Here is a 14,160-nt window from a genome sequence, read left to right on the forward strand (position 1 = left end):
AATTCTATTAGGTTAAAATAGCTAGTCAACGAATACAATATTATGTTCAACGATCACCAAAACTTCTCTTCAGAAAGAGACAGCTTTAGGCCAGCATAGCATTGACATACTGTTATTTCACTTTCATTTCTATTAGCCATTATATAAAGCGATGACTTGCAAATTAACTAACTACAAAACCAACAATAAAATATACATATTTTAACGACATTACTTGGCTAATGAAAATATATGTACACATGTAATGTTATGTTATTTTGCTCGACGTTTCGACCATGTAATTAACACCTGTTGTGGTCAGGAGCACTCGCGGACATCATTTATTAGATTTTAATATTATAAACGCGAAAGCTCGGATTGATGCATGTTTGTTACTCAATCCCGCCAGAACATCTGGACGCATTTGAATAAAATTCGGGATTAATAAGTGATAGGTTGTCTGGAATAGCACATACGGTACTTTTTATCTCTAGCACCTGCACTCCCTCGCCTTCACACCATACGCAGTCAGATACCAGTGGATAATAATTTATTAATCTAATAAAATTTCTGATATTATACGTTATCTCCCCTTATTAAATAATTATATTAAACATTTTTATTGTATTAATAACTGCTCCTAATTTAAGCTTTTTTTTAGCTTTTTATCAGAACAATAGGCCTTTATATTTCGTTCAGTTTACGTTTGATATTATATCAGTATTATATTGCTGCCTACTAGTTATTTTGTGGTAGGCCTGTGTGCAAGACCGTCTGCCCACTCATCAGATATTCTACCACGAAATAGCAGTATTGTTGTATTCCGATTTGAAGGGTGATCAAGTAAGTTTAACTACAGGTACAAATATACCATGATCATAAACATTGGCGCTATAAGAAATATTAACCATTCCTTAAATCATGGACTAGGATAGGATATAACATCTTAGTTCCCAAGGTTGGTGGCGATTTGGCGATGTAAGGAATGGTTAGTGGTTATTTCATATAGCGCCAATGTTTATGGTCAGTGGTGACCACTAAACACCTTGGGGCCCATTTGCTCGTCATCTTACCTATATAATAAAAAAACCGATACATACCAAAAATTGTAATATAAAACTGAAATGAATACCTATATTATTAAATACAAACTTGTATTAAGTAAGTACTCCATCTATGGCAATTGGCCGGTTATGGCGAAAAGTCACTCCCATTAATAATTGGATCACATATTTTGTTATGTGTCGAGCGAATGTTTGCCGTCGGATTTGAGTCCACCCAAACCTACGGCGGGAAGTTTTGGCCGAAGCCGAAGGGTTTTTGGTCAATTGATTTTAATTAATTTATTTAAATGAAACACCATTACAAGTAATTATAACACTATTCAATAAAAAAAAGTAATAATTCTTAGCATAGAAAAATATAATGGTTAAAGGCCTTAAATCAATCAACCGATTAAGTTCTTTATGTACAGTTACCATTGACTTGAAGTACATTACTTTACTTACTTTTAGCCAATCTTGAACTTTATTTCTTACCGTTACTAAAACTTCGTCTTCAGGCTTCTTTAAGGTTGTGGCGATAGTCGATTAATTGGCTTTGACTCCCAGAATTTCAGAAGAAGTCGATCTTTGGTCAGACACTAAACATTATTGCTAATTTGAGTCTAAATGCTAACACGTTCACGTAAGCGGAAACGTTGTCTAGAGAAACGCTATTTAATAAACGTAGTCAAGACACGTTTCTTCATATCGATTTAACGCAAGTAATTTTTGTATTTAAAACTCCCATAACGGACACGGCTTAAATCGTACAACGACCATCTTCGAATCTCAGTCGTATTTCAAAATTTACATCGATCGTAAAAATACGCGTGGGCTTAACGTGTTTTTTTGTAAGACCAATTTAATAGACTTATTGTTATGGATTTGTATTGTTTTGATTCCTACATTCAAATGTTCGTTTTAAAATAAATAAGCAATATATAATCTTTTTTATGTTGTAAGATTAGCTATAAAGATATATTTGTTGTTAGAGACTATAAAGTTGAGTGAATAAAGACCATTAATATAGAATACTTAGATTCGAATTTCGACCAGGCAGGTTGAGCAGTTCTTATGGGATGGGACTGTAAACGGACTGAGAGTTCAGACATATCACACAGGACAGGAGGCTTTCAGGCCTTGCAAACTTAATTGCACATCAAAAGTCTGCGTGATATTGAATATATTTTCATAATTGAGAGCGTTATAATATTTTTTTCTAATTATGTACAATTTATTTTAATCCAGTATTAACATCAACAAACATTTACTCTTTTTTATGAATTACATAATCTTGAGAACTGAACAGTACTTAAATTCTTCGATCTTGGGATATCAACGTGGTTTTAATCCGGATTTTAATGCTGGAAGAGACAAGTTATTCTTAGTAGACGTTTGAAAGTGTTTCTTGCAAATTAATAAGTGGTTTTCGATGTTGATTATGACACTGCGGGAGTAAAACTTATTCTTAAACTAATTTCAAATTCAAATTTAATCGGTTTGCAAGCTTTTGTGTAGTCATTTAATTAACACGTCATATCAAATCTACCTGGTATTACCATCGCTTCGGAATGTGTCTAAAAAAAAGTTAATACATTAAAAAACGATTCGAAGTTTGAAATAAGGACGCGGATCCCTAAACACATTAAAATAATACCAATCATCTTCTGTCAGAAAAGATCGTATTAAATTAATCGAATATATATTTTACGGAACGGACATTAAGTGCAAATTCGCATGACGCCTGACACATCATGACAGCGGATAATAGTATCCTATCATTGGAAGAGCGCCTTGTAATGAATGCGAGATGTATTAAATGCATAAAGGTTTATTTTAATGTAGGGTGATGTTGCAAGATCGTGTGTCAAGAATATTTCGTCTTAATAGTATTATTTTTTCTTTAGCATATTTATTTTATCTTATATCTGATACACGCACACACACGTACAAACAGAAATACGCGCAGGCGCACACTTACCTCGTGAAGAAATTTGTTTTTTTTTTAATATGGCATTTATTTAATACGGATAAGCTGTGAAGATAATTGTGAGTTTTCTGAACAATAATAAGAAAAATAATAAAATAACATAACCGTCCGATTAATTGTTAATATTTGTATTTATTTATGTCATGGTAGGAGGACTGACAAATAGGCCACGTGCTGGTAAGTGGTCAACACTGTCCCTAGACATTGGTACTGTTAGAAATATTAGTCATTCTTCATAATACCAATGCGCCGCCAACATTGACGACTAAGATGTTATATCATTGTATTTATGATTTAAGGTATGGTTAATATCTCTTAGAATGCCAATGTTTATAACCATGATATATTTGACTAACTATTTTTATAAAAAAATAAACAGCTTTCCACGTAGTTATAGGACTGGATAGATGTTTTATATAATACTTCAAAGTGTTTCAACTACAACTGACATAGGACTTTGTGTATAAGTATATTATCTGGTATACATATCCGTTAACATATGTATAAATATAAACGGATTATATATCATAATTTTTATCACGATGATCTCCATCTCAGGAGAAAGTGTTTCAAAATCGACCCAAGACGGTCTGTTGAAACAATATCTTAGTAGACAAACTCGAGGTATTTAAACAAACCATTCAGATCCGTAAGTGTTGTTTAGCTTATATTAACGCATGTAGCTTTTGTCTTAGACAACCGAACAGAGCCTTCCTTTGTTTGAACTTGATGAAACATTATTGGATATGTACAATTTAAAATAATCTAGCGGATAATGGATTGTGATAGAAGATTAAAAAGTAATTTAATTTTTCATGTTTTTCAAATTGAATCGTGAGTGAGCCAGTGTAAAAGGCATAAGAAAAATAATGCTTTTCTATTCAAATTAATATTGCGTTTAATTTAATGAACTTTACGTTTTACGGCTGTTAAACGCTGCGTTAGTATTAGCTGCGTTTGTATTAATTTATTGCCTGAAATCCGGAAATCTCCATCATTTCCTATTATTAAATCAGACGCGAGAATGTATCCGTTAAATGATGCAACTACCTGGGACATTAACCTACGCTATATTTTTATGTATAATTCACTGAAATATATATATAATTATTTTAATACCATTAATTTCACCTGCTAGTCTAAAGGTTGATTGGCATAAAACTATTTCTGACATAAGTCACGCATTTCTACATGCATCATTTAAATAGCATTATTCTTAGGGTTCTGTAGCCAAATGGCAAAAAACAGAACCCTTATAGATTCGTCATGTCTGTTTGTCTGTCCGTCCGTATGTCACAGCCACTTTTTTCCAAAACTGTAAGAACTATACTGTTGAGACTTGGTTTTGGTAAGTAGATGTATTCTGTGAAATAAAGATTTTCACACAAAAATAGAAAAAAAAACAATACATTTTGGGGTTTCCCATACTTAGAATTGAAACTCAAAAAATGTTTTTTCATCGAACCCATATATGTGGAGTATCTATGGATAGATCTTCAAAAATGATAATGAGGTTTCAAGTATAATTTTTTTCTAAACTGAATAGTTTGCGCTAGAGACACTTCCAAAGTGTTAAAATGTGTCCATCTCCCCTTGTAACTTCTAAAGTAAGAGAATGATAAAACTAAAAAAATATATGATATACATACAAACTTCCACCCAAAATTGGTTTGAACGAAATCAAGTAAGTAGATTTTTTTTTAATACGTCATAAATCGAAAACCACAATTTACCACAATTTATTTTAATATCATAAATATAAACCTTGTTACTTGCTGCTACAGAACCCTTGATGGGCGAATACGACTCGCACTTGGCCGCTTTTTAAATTTTTACTTTGTGTATAATAAATAGAATAAACAATCAAATATAATTGCTATTGCTAATATCATACGGTCGTTTATTAAATCAAAATATTGTCCACATCTCACCTTTTCGTTCTGTTTAAATGCATGTAGCTCTTTTGCGCACTAATTGAAGGACCTAAAGTGCATCCGCGTGCGCCCTCAACTGTCATATAGTCGTATGTCATTTATATTGTACTCTGTATTCTGAGGTCAAAGAAATATTAACTACTGCAAGCGAAGCACGTGGGCGGGTCGAGGAGACAATGGACATTTGTATATAATGTATTTTAACTTCACTATCCATAATAAACGTGAAATATACGTAAATAAACTTTACAAGTATCAACATTATTTAAAGAAAAACTGTACTGCTTATGTGAGGTCCTGCTTGGATGTGGATTAATTTGTAAGCCATGATAAGGATAGCAGCACTTGCTGGTCTTTTCTCACAAATAATTGTTATTAGTATGTACGTTTACTTTAATATCCATTTCCAAGTCATTCATACATGAAACAAAACATATCAAATTGTACTTTACGATTTGTACGAGCACGTTCGGATTAAAGGTATGGATTGGTGCTTCTCTGAAACAAGGATGTATTCTAACTGATAAATTCAATATAAGGACTAGAGATCAACATACACTCCATTCAAATAGACTTTTATAAAGTACCCTTAAAAATAATAATGTTTTGGAAAATTCGAAATATTTTTTCTCAAAAGGTTAAATTTAAAGGATTATAAAACTCATAGTGGCGTTGGTTGTGCCGAAGTCGTCTATATAATATTATTAATACGAAAGTAACTCGGTCCGTCTGTCTGTTGCACTTTCACGGCCAACTTACTGAACCGAATTTGATGAAATTTGTTATAATGCAATCTTGAACTTAGCCTTTTTCATGCCTAACATCTGACGACTGCCCCTAAAATGCGAGCGAAGCCGTGGGCGGCACATTGTTTAATATTTATGTTCACAATAGTCGACATTATTAGCTTAGCTTCCTTGAATTACTTGAGAACACATTTTAGTAAATCCAGATCGCATACTTCAGTAATTTCAACAAAATAAAGATTTTTCTTGAACATTTATTTACTGCATATCAAAGTCGGCACTAATTATTCTTTTAAAGACAATATTCCCTGCGGACGGACGTTTTTTAATTAACAATGCTCTTAGTCTCGTAAGAGCAAATTAATTCTCTGACAGACGATTTATTGAGGTTCACGAAGCGTTATCAAAGTTATTTAATCAAAAAGTATTGAGGTTAATAGTTGATATAATTCAAAAAAGGTTCAGTATATATTATTTTTTATTTTTCTCATAATGATAGTAAAAAATGTATCATTTTTATAATATATTATTTATATTCAAAGTTAATAAGTTATTTTCATTATAATATAATGATTCTTTCATTATGAAATGAGGTTTTTCGGTTATATTACACAAAATGCCCCGGTTGCCCCGGTTGCCCTACCCTAAATCCGGCCCTGTTAGCGATCAATATAAATCATAGTTGTGAAAGCTATTTAATTCACCATATAATCCTCTAATATTACACTCGGTATTAAGCGTACATAATAGATCTACATTCTAATGTTTTATGTTATTATGCAATATATATTTTTTTACATTAACAGCCTGTAAATTTCCCACTGTTGGGCTAAGGTATCCTCTCCCTTTGGGAAGAAGGTTTGGAGCATATTCCACAACGCTGCTCTAGTGCGGGTTGGTGGAATACACATTTGGCAGGATTTCATTGAAATTAGACACATGCAGGTTTCCTCACGATGTTTTCCTTCACCGCCTCGCACGAGATTAATTATAAACACAAATTAAGCACATGAAAATTCAGTGGTGCTTGTCTGGGCTTGAACCCGAAATCATCGGTTAAGATGGAAGCGTTCTAACCACAGGGCCATCTCGATTACGCAATATAACTCAGTGATAATAATAATTACATAAATTGAGTTTTATCTTATCAAATATACAATACAAATAATGAAGTCAAAGAACAAGATCAGATACCGAAAAATTATTAATTAAATTTAGTATATAGTATTAGCAAATATTAGTATTTAGTATTAGCAAATAGTATTAATGTGATTTTAATTTGAATTATTAATTTTAAATAAATTAATATGAATCATACTTCTATATTCATTAAAATATTTTATGTAAATAATTCGCACCGATAGTTTTAGAAATATAAAAAGATTATTTTGATTTACGAGTGAATATATATATATCGCTCTATATACATATATATATAGGGCGAATGGCTATTGGATAATATATACATCTTATTAATAAAAAAATATATAGCACATATGATTAGTAACACGTAACAAATAAATTGAACTTAATAAAAATAAACAGTCTGGCTGTTTATTTTTCCATTTTTATTATGTCCCTATAAATTATTAAATATTAATTTATCTATAAAAGATAGAGATACTGCTGTGAATTTCTCTGTATGTATTTTTAAAACTTACAATTTAGAAGTACGTCAATTGAATATACTTTGTAAATTCAACGTAAGCAATATTAGCTCATTTTACCGAAGTTATAACGAAACATAAATTGAGTACTATCAAATTAAATAATATGATTTTAAATACTAAGATATGTCCGGAGATATTAACTATCGTTATCACTAACTATTTAACCTCTGACCAGTATAACTAAAATATTCCGTAGAAGATTAAAAAAAACATCAAAATAAGGTAATCTGTTATTATTAGGTACATATATATATTTATTAATCAATCAATGCGACTGAAGCAGAAAGCGAGTTTTTACAATTTTGTTAGTAGTCGGTACAGAATACATATCGTATTGTAAAATATTATTAACCGTTTAAATGGGAACCGATAAGGTTTTTTGAAACTATTTTGGAGAAATGTCTTTTCTATCTATATGCATCTTTCTTTATCGTTATACGGCCTGTAAAAGTAAAGTTAACTACATAAGTGTTGATGATAAATAGATAGATAAAACAAATATATCGATACAGAAAGTACACGAGATTGTAAAAATAATAAAATTGGAATTGAGTAATTATTCTATGATAACATTTATCTACAGAGTTCAATTGTCTGTACGGTGAGATACGTTGAATCAGATAGATAGGGCAGATCTAAATTGATCAGCTTTATTCATGGTCGAAGTATTGCAATAACATCATCACAATGAGTTTCAAGAACAAAGTTGTGATCGTGACGGGAGCCAGCTCAGGCATTGGTGCCGCCGCGTCCAAAATGTTCAGCAAAGAGGGCGCTCGCGTGGTGATGGTGGGACGCAACGAGACCAAACTCCCAACCAAGCCGTGGCCGCCCAGTGCAATTCACCGCTCGTGCTTCGCGCAGATGTTTCCAACGACGACGCCGCTAGACGCATTATTGACCAAACCGTTAAGAAGAATGGTCATATCGATGTATTGGTCAGCAATGCTGGTATGACTATGGCTAATGGTGGTATACTCGGCACCGATATGATGAAATCTTACGACACTATCATGAACACTAATCTTAGGGCTATTGTTCATTTATCTAACTTGGCTGCACCATACTTGGTCAAAACTAAGGGCAACATTGTGAACATATAAAGTATAGCTGGAACTATACCTCCCATCGGTCCAGGCCTAACTAACTATTACGTTTCAAAAGCAGCATTGATTCATTTCACAGTCTGTGCTGCGACGGAGTTGGGACCACACGGTGTGCGAGTAAACGTGATGAGTCCTGAACCGGTTCGGACTGATTTTATGATTTATTGACAATGTTAAGGATTTTTATGGAACGACTGGGTCTTGGGACGATTTTATGCCGAAAATTATTCTGAATAGAGTATCCGAGCCGGAGGAAATTCCAGATATGATTTTGTATCTGGCAAGTGATAAAGCAAAGTCCGTCACAGGGTCGAACTTCGTGATCGATAATGGCATGCTTATTAAACGGACCTGACTGTTTAATTCAGTGTTGTTTTGTTTGCTGATATTGAATGAATATTTATGTGTAAAAGTAAATATAATATTATATCTTAGGTTATTTTTATATAGATACAATATCGCAATACAAAGGAACTAAAATATAGAGTCAACTTTATTTTCTTGGTGTGCGTGACAGCTACGCTTGACACTCTCCAGAAATCATATTACTTTACTAGTGTGCGTGTGCTTAGTGATCAACGGTTGGTCACAATTTTTTCGACGCGTATCTAGATATAAAAAAAATCAAAGTTTTATATATTCATTAAGTATGTGCTATTAATGAGAAGGTATGTATATTAAATATAATTTAAAAGTGTGTGTGCGACTGTAATGTTTTACCAAGTGAGAGTAGCTCTCGTCAATCACACCAAACATGCCTAAACTCGAGTACCAGTAGGCATGAGTCCCGTTTCCACGATTCCAGTGTTTGATCGGATACTCTTAAACATTCAGATCAATGTAACGTTCAAAAGTAACTTAAGAACATTTCTTTGTGTTTTATTATATACTGAATTAAATATATACATGAAGCTAAAATAAGCGCGAGACTATCACTAATATTTGTTGTGGCATTGATTAATATACTTACTTGATGTTTGGCCTATGTGCAAGCCCGTCTGGATGGGTACCCCGAATCAGATATTCTACTGCCAAAAAGAAATACTTAGCGTACTGGTGTGACATAAGGAATTGTTAATATTTTTACACTGCCATGCATAGCATGTTTATGTATATAGACGGCGGTGACCACTTACCACTATGCTTTGCACATCCACTTAGCAATATTAAAAAAAAATATCTAAATAATATGAACAACAACGACACGACCAACACGGCGATGGAGATTTGTTTATTTAAAAAAAAAAAATTATATAGAATATATATGTATATATATGTCTGAATGTTTTATGATTGATGAAAGTTCTGTCACGACGACTATGTACTAATAGCTGATTAGTATGTTATCAAAATTATGATCTATTGTCAATTGAAACCATTGTTGAACACGGCATAAACTTATTGCCTAATCACTAAACTGTATTGAAAAGATTTCTATTTGCTCTAGAGAGTTCGAATGTACACGCAATGTGTATGTTTGTTCGTTTTCTCTAACACTGTAATGTTGTTCTTCCATACTTTCTTTATGACATGATAATCGTTTCTGTACATCTTATGCCTAAATATTGAACATTTCATTGATTTACTATCTTAAAAAAATACATAAACAATATAAATTATGTATTCTTTGAAGACATATACAAGACACGGGTGCTGTGTAATTCTAGTAAAAACTCAGGCTAAGATATATTTATTTTGCTTGTAAATAAGCGTACTGTTATACTCTAACAGTCGGATATAACATTTTATTGAGTTTAGGTATCGTTAACTGCTTAAATATATAAGGTATATATTGCTGCGGCTATATCAGGGAGAATTGTTGTATCAATTCTAGCCGTACGAAGTCGGGATGGGCAGTTAGTCAAATAGAAAATTTCAGTTCCCAAAACTCTCGTTATTAAAAACTCCGGAAATTTATGAAACGTACCGTCGTTCTTCCGTGAGAATATGCTTCACTGTATTCGTAAACAAAAGTAAACAGTTCGTTTCCAAAAGTGTATGCCATTTAGTTTCTAATAGAACTTAAGAAACATCAGATATTAGTAAAGTTAATAACTATGTTAGTTAGATATATATGCCATAGACATATAGATTTGAGTTATGTAAGAGCGTTGATATAAAGTTTTTTATCACATCAACGGAAATGTTAAAACGATATTTGTTTATTTTATATTTATTATCACAATTAAACGGTAAGTTTTATTTTGAGCTCAATATATTTAAAAAAAAAATTTACAAAAATTCTTTATTATAACTTAGTTTTTATTTAAGTCTGCGTTTTTACTGCCTAAAAATATTGTAATAACTCCAAGATGCCTCTTAATCGCATCAACAGATTTGGACGTATGTGAAGAATAAGATAAGTGTTACACTCTCGTGATTGGTTAGCCAATGAGGCTTACGCTTCTCTCTCCAGTTGTGTAGGATTGTCATTCCATCTGACTATGAAAGCGAGGGAACACTGTGTTTGTCACTTGTGTATACAATTATCTACAACCTTTCACCTTGGCCACAAAAGGCAAATTCGATCAGGAATATAAAATGAATAATATTTATTAATCCATAATTGAAATACTCCATAACTTCATTTATACCTTACCTTACCTGAGGCTGATTTCTTAAATTTATATTCTTGAAACAATTATTTTCTTATTTTAAAGCAATACACAGACAGTGCAGATAATATTATAATCTAATTTAATAAAAAATAAATTAACATAATTAATTGAAGATCCAATACGACAAGCACGTTGATATTTTAATCAAACGAGTATGTATTAATTATAATACGTCAGACCATCAGAGTCAAGGACAAGAGACAACCTCGTTGGTCTAGTGGATTGGCCATAGGGGAGATCCCGGGCTGTAATCGGTCGGCTCAACGATTAATATTAGATTTTTCCCTCTCATCCGATCAGATGATAGTCAGATGACCAGAGAGAGTTTAGGCGATGTAACAACACCTTTCCAAGACACGGATGTATAAAAACTGTCAAGTTCCGGGCTAATACCGAGAACATATGACAGAAAAACTCAATTACAGATCTGACCCAGAATTTGAACCCAGGAACGCGAGATCGGCACCCATAGCTAGCAACTAAACCAATGACCGATTTAATGTATCTTGTTTCTAATTGGTAGCAACCTAACTATTTACTAGAAAAAGAAAATGTCTGCATTTAATTCAAAGATCAAACACAACTTAAGTGTTGAGGGTTCAGTAGATCCGTTTTCGTTATTTTAGAAGATCGAGGGCATTTTTTATATTAAGAACATTTCGTAAGCCGTTACTTACGGTTCTTGAGATTTTGATGGAAATGTGATGAAGCCCATTTATATAGGCAGCTGGTGGTGGAGTCTTGTATAATTCTCCTATTGGTTGCACCCTTAAAGAAAGGTTTCTATTAAGACTTCGTATTACAGCGAGTTTCTGTGCTGTGAAATGGGATAGCATTCATTGTGCGTCAGACGCAGAGCAAGCAACGCCAGAAGGCAAAGTTCCAGATATAGGTCGATTTCCGTGGTTTGGAATAGTTCAACACTCATTTTGTAAGTTTATTTATAGATAACATATGTGTGATCATTCTATCTATAGTATTATTCAATCACGGGAGAAGGAAAGACAAATAAACGATTTCGACAGGGAATTGACAAGATATCGTTAGTCGAGATCTTGGTTAAAATTAAAGTGGATATGAGTATTCCAATTTTTTTTTATATACCGAAGTAGGTAGACTGGTAAATGGGCCACCCGATGACAAGTGGTCACTACCCCCATAAGTTGACGACCTCCGTGGTCGAGTAGTGTGTACACCGGTTTTCATGGGTACGCCACTCCGAGGTCCCGGGTTCAATTCCCGGCCGAGTCGATGTAGAAAAAGTTTATTAGTTTTCTATGTTGTCTTGGGTCTGGGTGTTTGTGGTACCGTCGTTACGTCTGATTTTCCATAACACAAGTGCTTTAGTTACTTACATTGGGATCAGAGTAATGTATGTGATGTTGTCCAATATTGATTTATATTGATTTATATAAGTATTAGCACTGTCAAAAACATTAACTATATTATATCTTGAATGCGACAGTAACGTTGTGAACTAAGATGTTATGTCCCTTGTGCCAGCTTCCAATCAGATTACAATAGTAATAATGATTTGTTCGCTTCACGTAGTATTCGTAGGAAGAATAAAAAAAAAACGTATAAATTGAACATATTAAAAGCAATTACGTAGAGTATATTTTTTGGAACTTCAAATCTTATGAATGATGCCTCTTTATTTCTGCTCTGAATTATAGTCTCGCCTTCATCATCATTAAGATGATGAATTTGGAGGCGTCAAAGCGTTACTAATTACAGTATTGTGGGAATATAATTGAAAAAAAAGACCATGTAACAGCCTGTAAATGTCCCGCTAAGCGAAAGTCTCATCTGCTCTTGGATTTTCTCACATTGTTTTGATTCACCAGCGCGCTTAAGTTTGAATTCGCAACCTCCAGCTAAGATTTACGTGTTCCAACTACTGAACTATCTTGATTCAAATTTATATTCTTCATTATATTTTTATACTGATAATTTGATAGTCATTTTTCTGATTTTTATGTAAAATTTCGTCGTCAAGAGCTGTTTTATTTAATAATAGATAAAGTAAAATGGATAATATATACATATGTCACTCAGATAAATGTAAACGCCGGTGTTCAATTGAACTGCGTACCACTGCGTGTTAACGCTTGTTATTAAAAAAAAACTTCTCTTGTTTGTTTGTTATAATTTTTCGTCGATTTTATTGGGATTAAATTAACTGGGCATACAATTATCCAGTAACTATATTAACATTTTAAACACTACCTTAAGTCTAAGTGTTTTAAGCCTAAAATTTTAAAGTAGTACAGAAGTTAATAAATAATTAATACTAAAAAACGGAATTTAATACAGAGAAAAGGAAAGTAGAAATGATTAATTCAATTTATTTATTTTTAATTGTAGATTTAGCGGGTGAGACCAGATTTGCAGTGACTAATGGAGTTCTTATTCATCCAAATTACGTAATAGCACCCGCTGAAGATATCGCTCGTATACAGCCTGAACGTCTAATGTAAGTAATATATTTATATACACATACCTTTGTTTATATATATGTCTTGATAGAATGTCAAAACTCAAACAAAAAAATGCCCAGCAGTTGGCAATTAAATACACGCACACTAGTAAAGTAAAGTAGTATGATTTTTGGCGAGTTTCACGTGTAACTGTCACGCACACCAAGATAATATTATAAAGTTGGATCGTTTGTTTTAGTTCTTTTGTTATAGTCTATCTAGCTATATATATAATCTAAGACTTTTACTTTTATTCTTAACAGTTTGTTTTCACTCACTCATAGTTCTGTAATAGTTGTAATTATATAATGTTAAAAAAAAACTGTGGTTTGCATAGACATATAATCTGTTGTGGTTTTACACACTGCGGTTTCGCTTTATCGGTGTTGATTTTACAGAGCGGCCTTAACCTCAATAAATTTTACCCGTCTCGATTCAATAAAATTATAGTTTTACCCACATTAGAGATTCAATGGATGCAGCAACTCATTTTAACCATTCAAATATTGATAAGTCATAATATTTTATAAGTCTAGATACGAGCTAGATAAGAGTTTAATTATGTTTCAATTGATTCTTCTATATTTACCAATT

At 32.6% G+C, this 14,160-nt stretch overlaps 2 protein-coding genes across 3 annotated transcripts in view; one reads left to right on the top strand and one right to left on the bottom strand.

Annotated features, from left to right (window-relative positions):
• Dgo (diego) overlaps positions 1-14,160 on the bottom strand; it is a 73,977-nt gene that overhangs the window by 45,899 nt on the left and 13,918 nt on the right. The window lies entirely within an intron of this gene.
• On the top strand, positions 8,006-8,841 carry LOC113404340 (uncharacterized oxidoreductase SERP2049-like). Its single transcript, XM_064217490.1, is given in 2 exon segments — positions 8,006-8,175; positions 8,178-8,841. Coding segments are annotated over 2 exon segments (585 nt in total). The 5' UTR covers positions 8,006-8,049; the 3' UTR covers positions 8,637-8,841.

Source organism: Vanessa tameamea, chromosome 17 (assembly GCF_037043105.1).
Source record: "Vanessa tameamea isolate UH-Manoa-2023 chromosome 17, ilVanTame1 primary haplotype, whole genome shotgun sequence".
NCBI lineage: Eukaryota > Metazoa > Arthropoda > Insecta > Lepidoptera > Nymphalidae > Vanessa > Vanessa tameamea.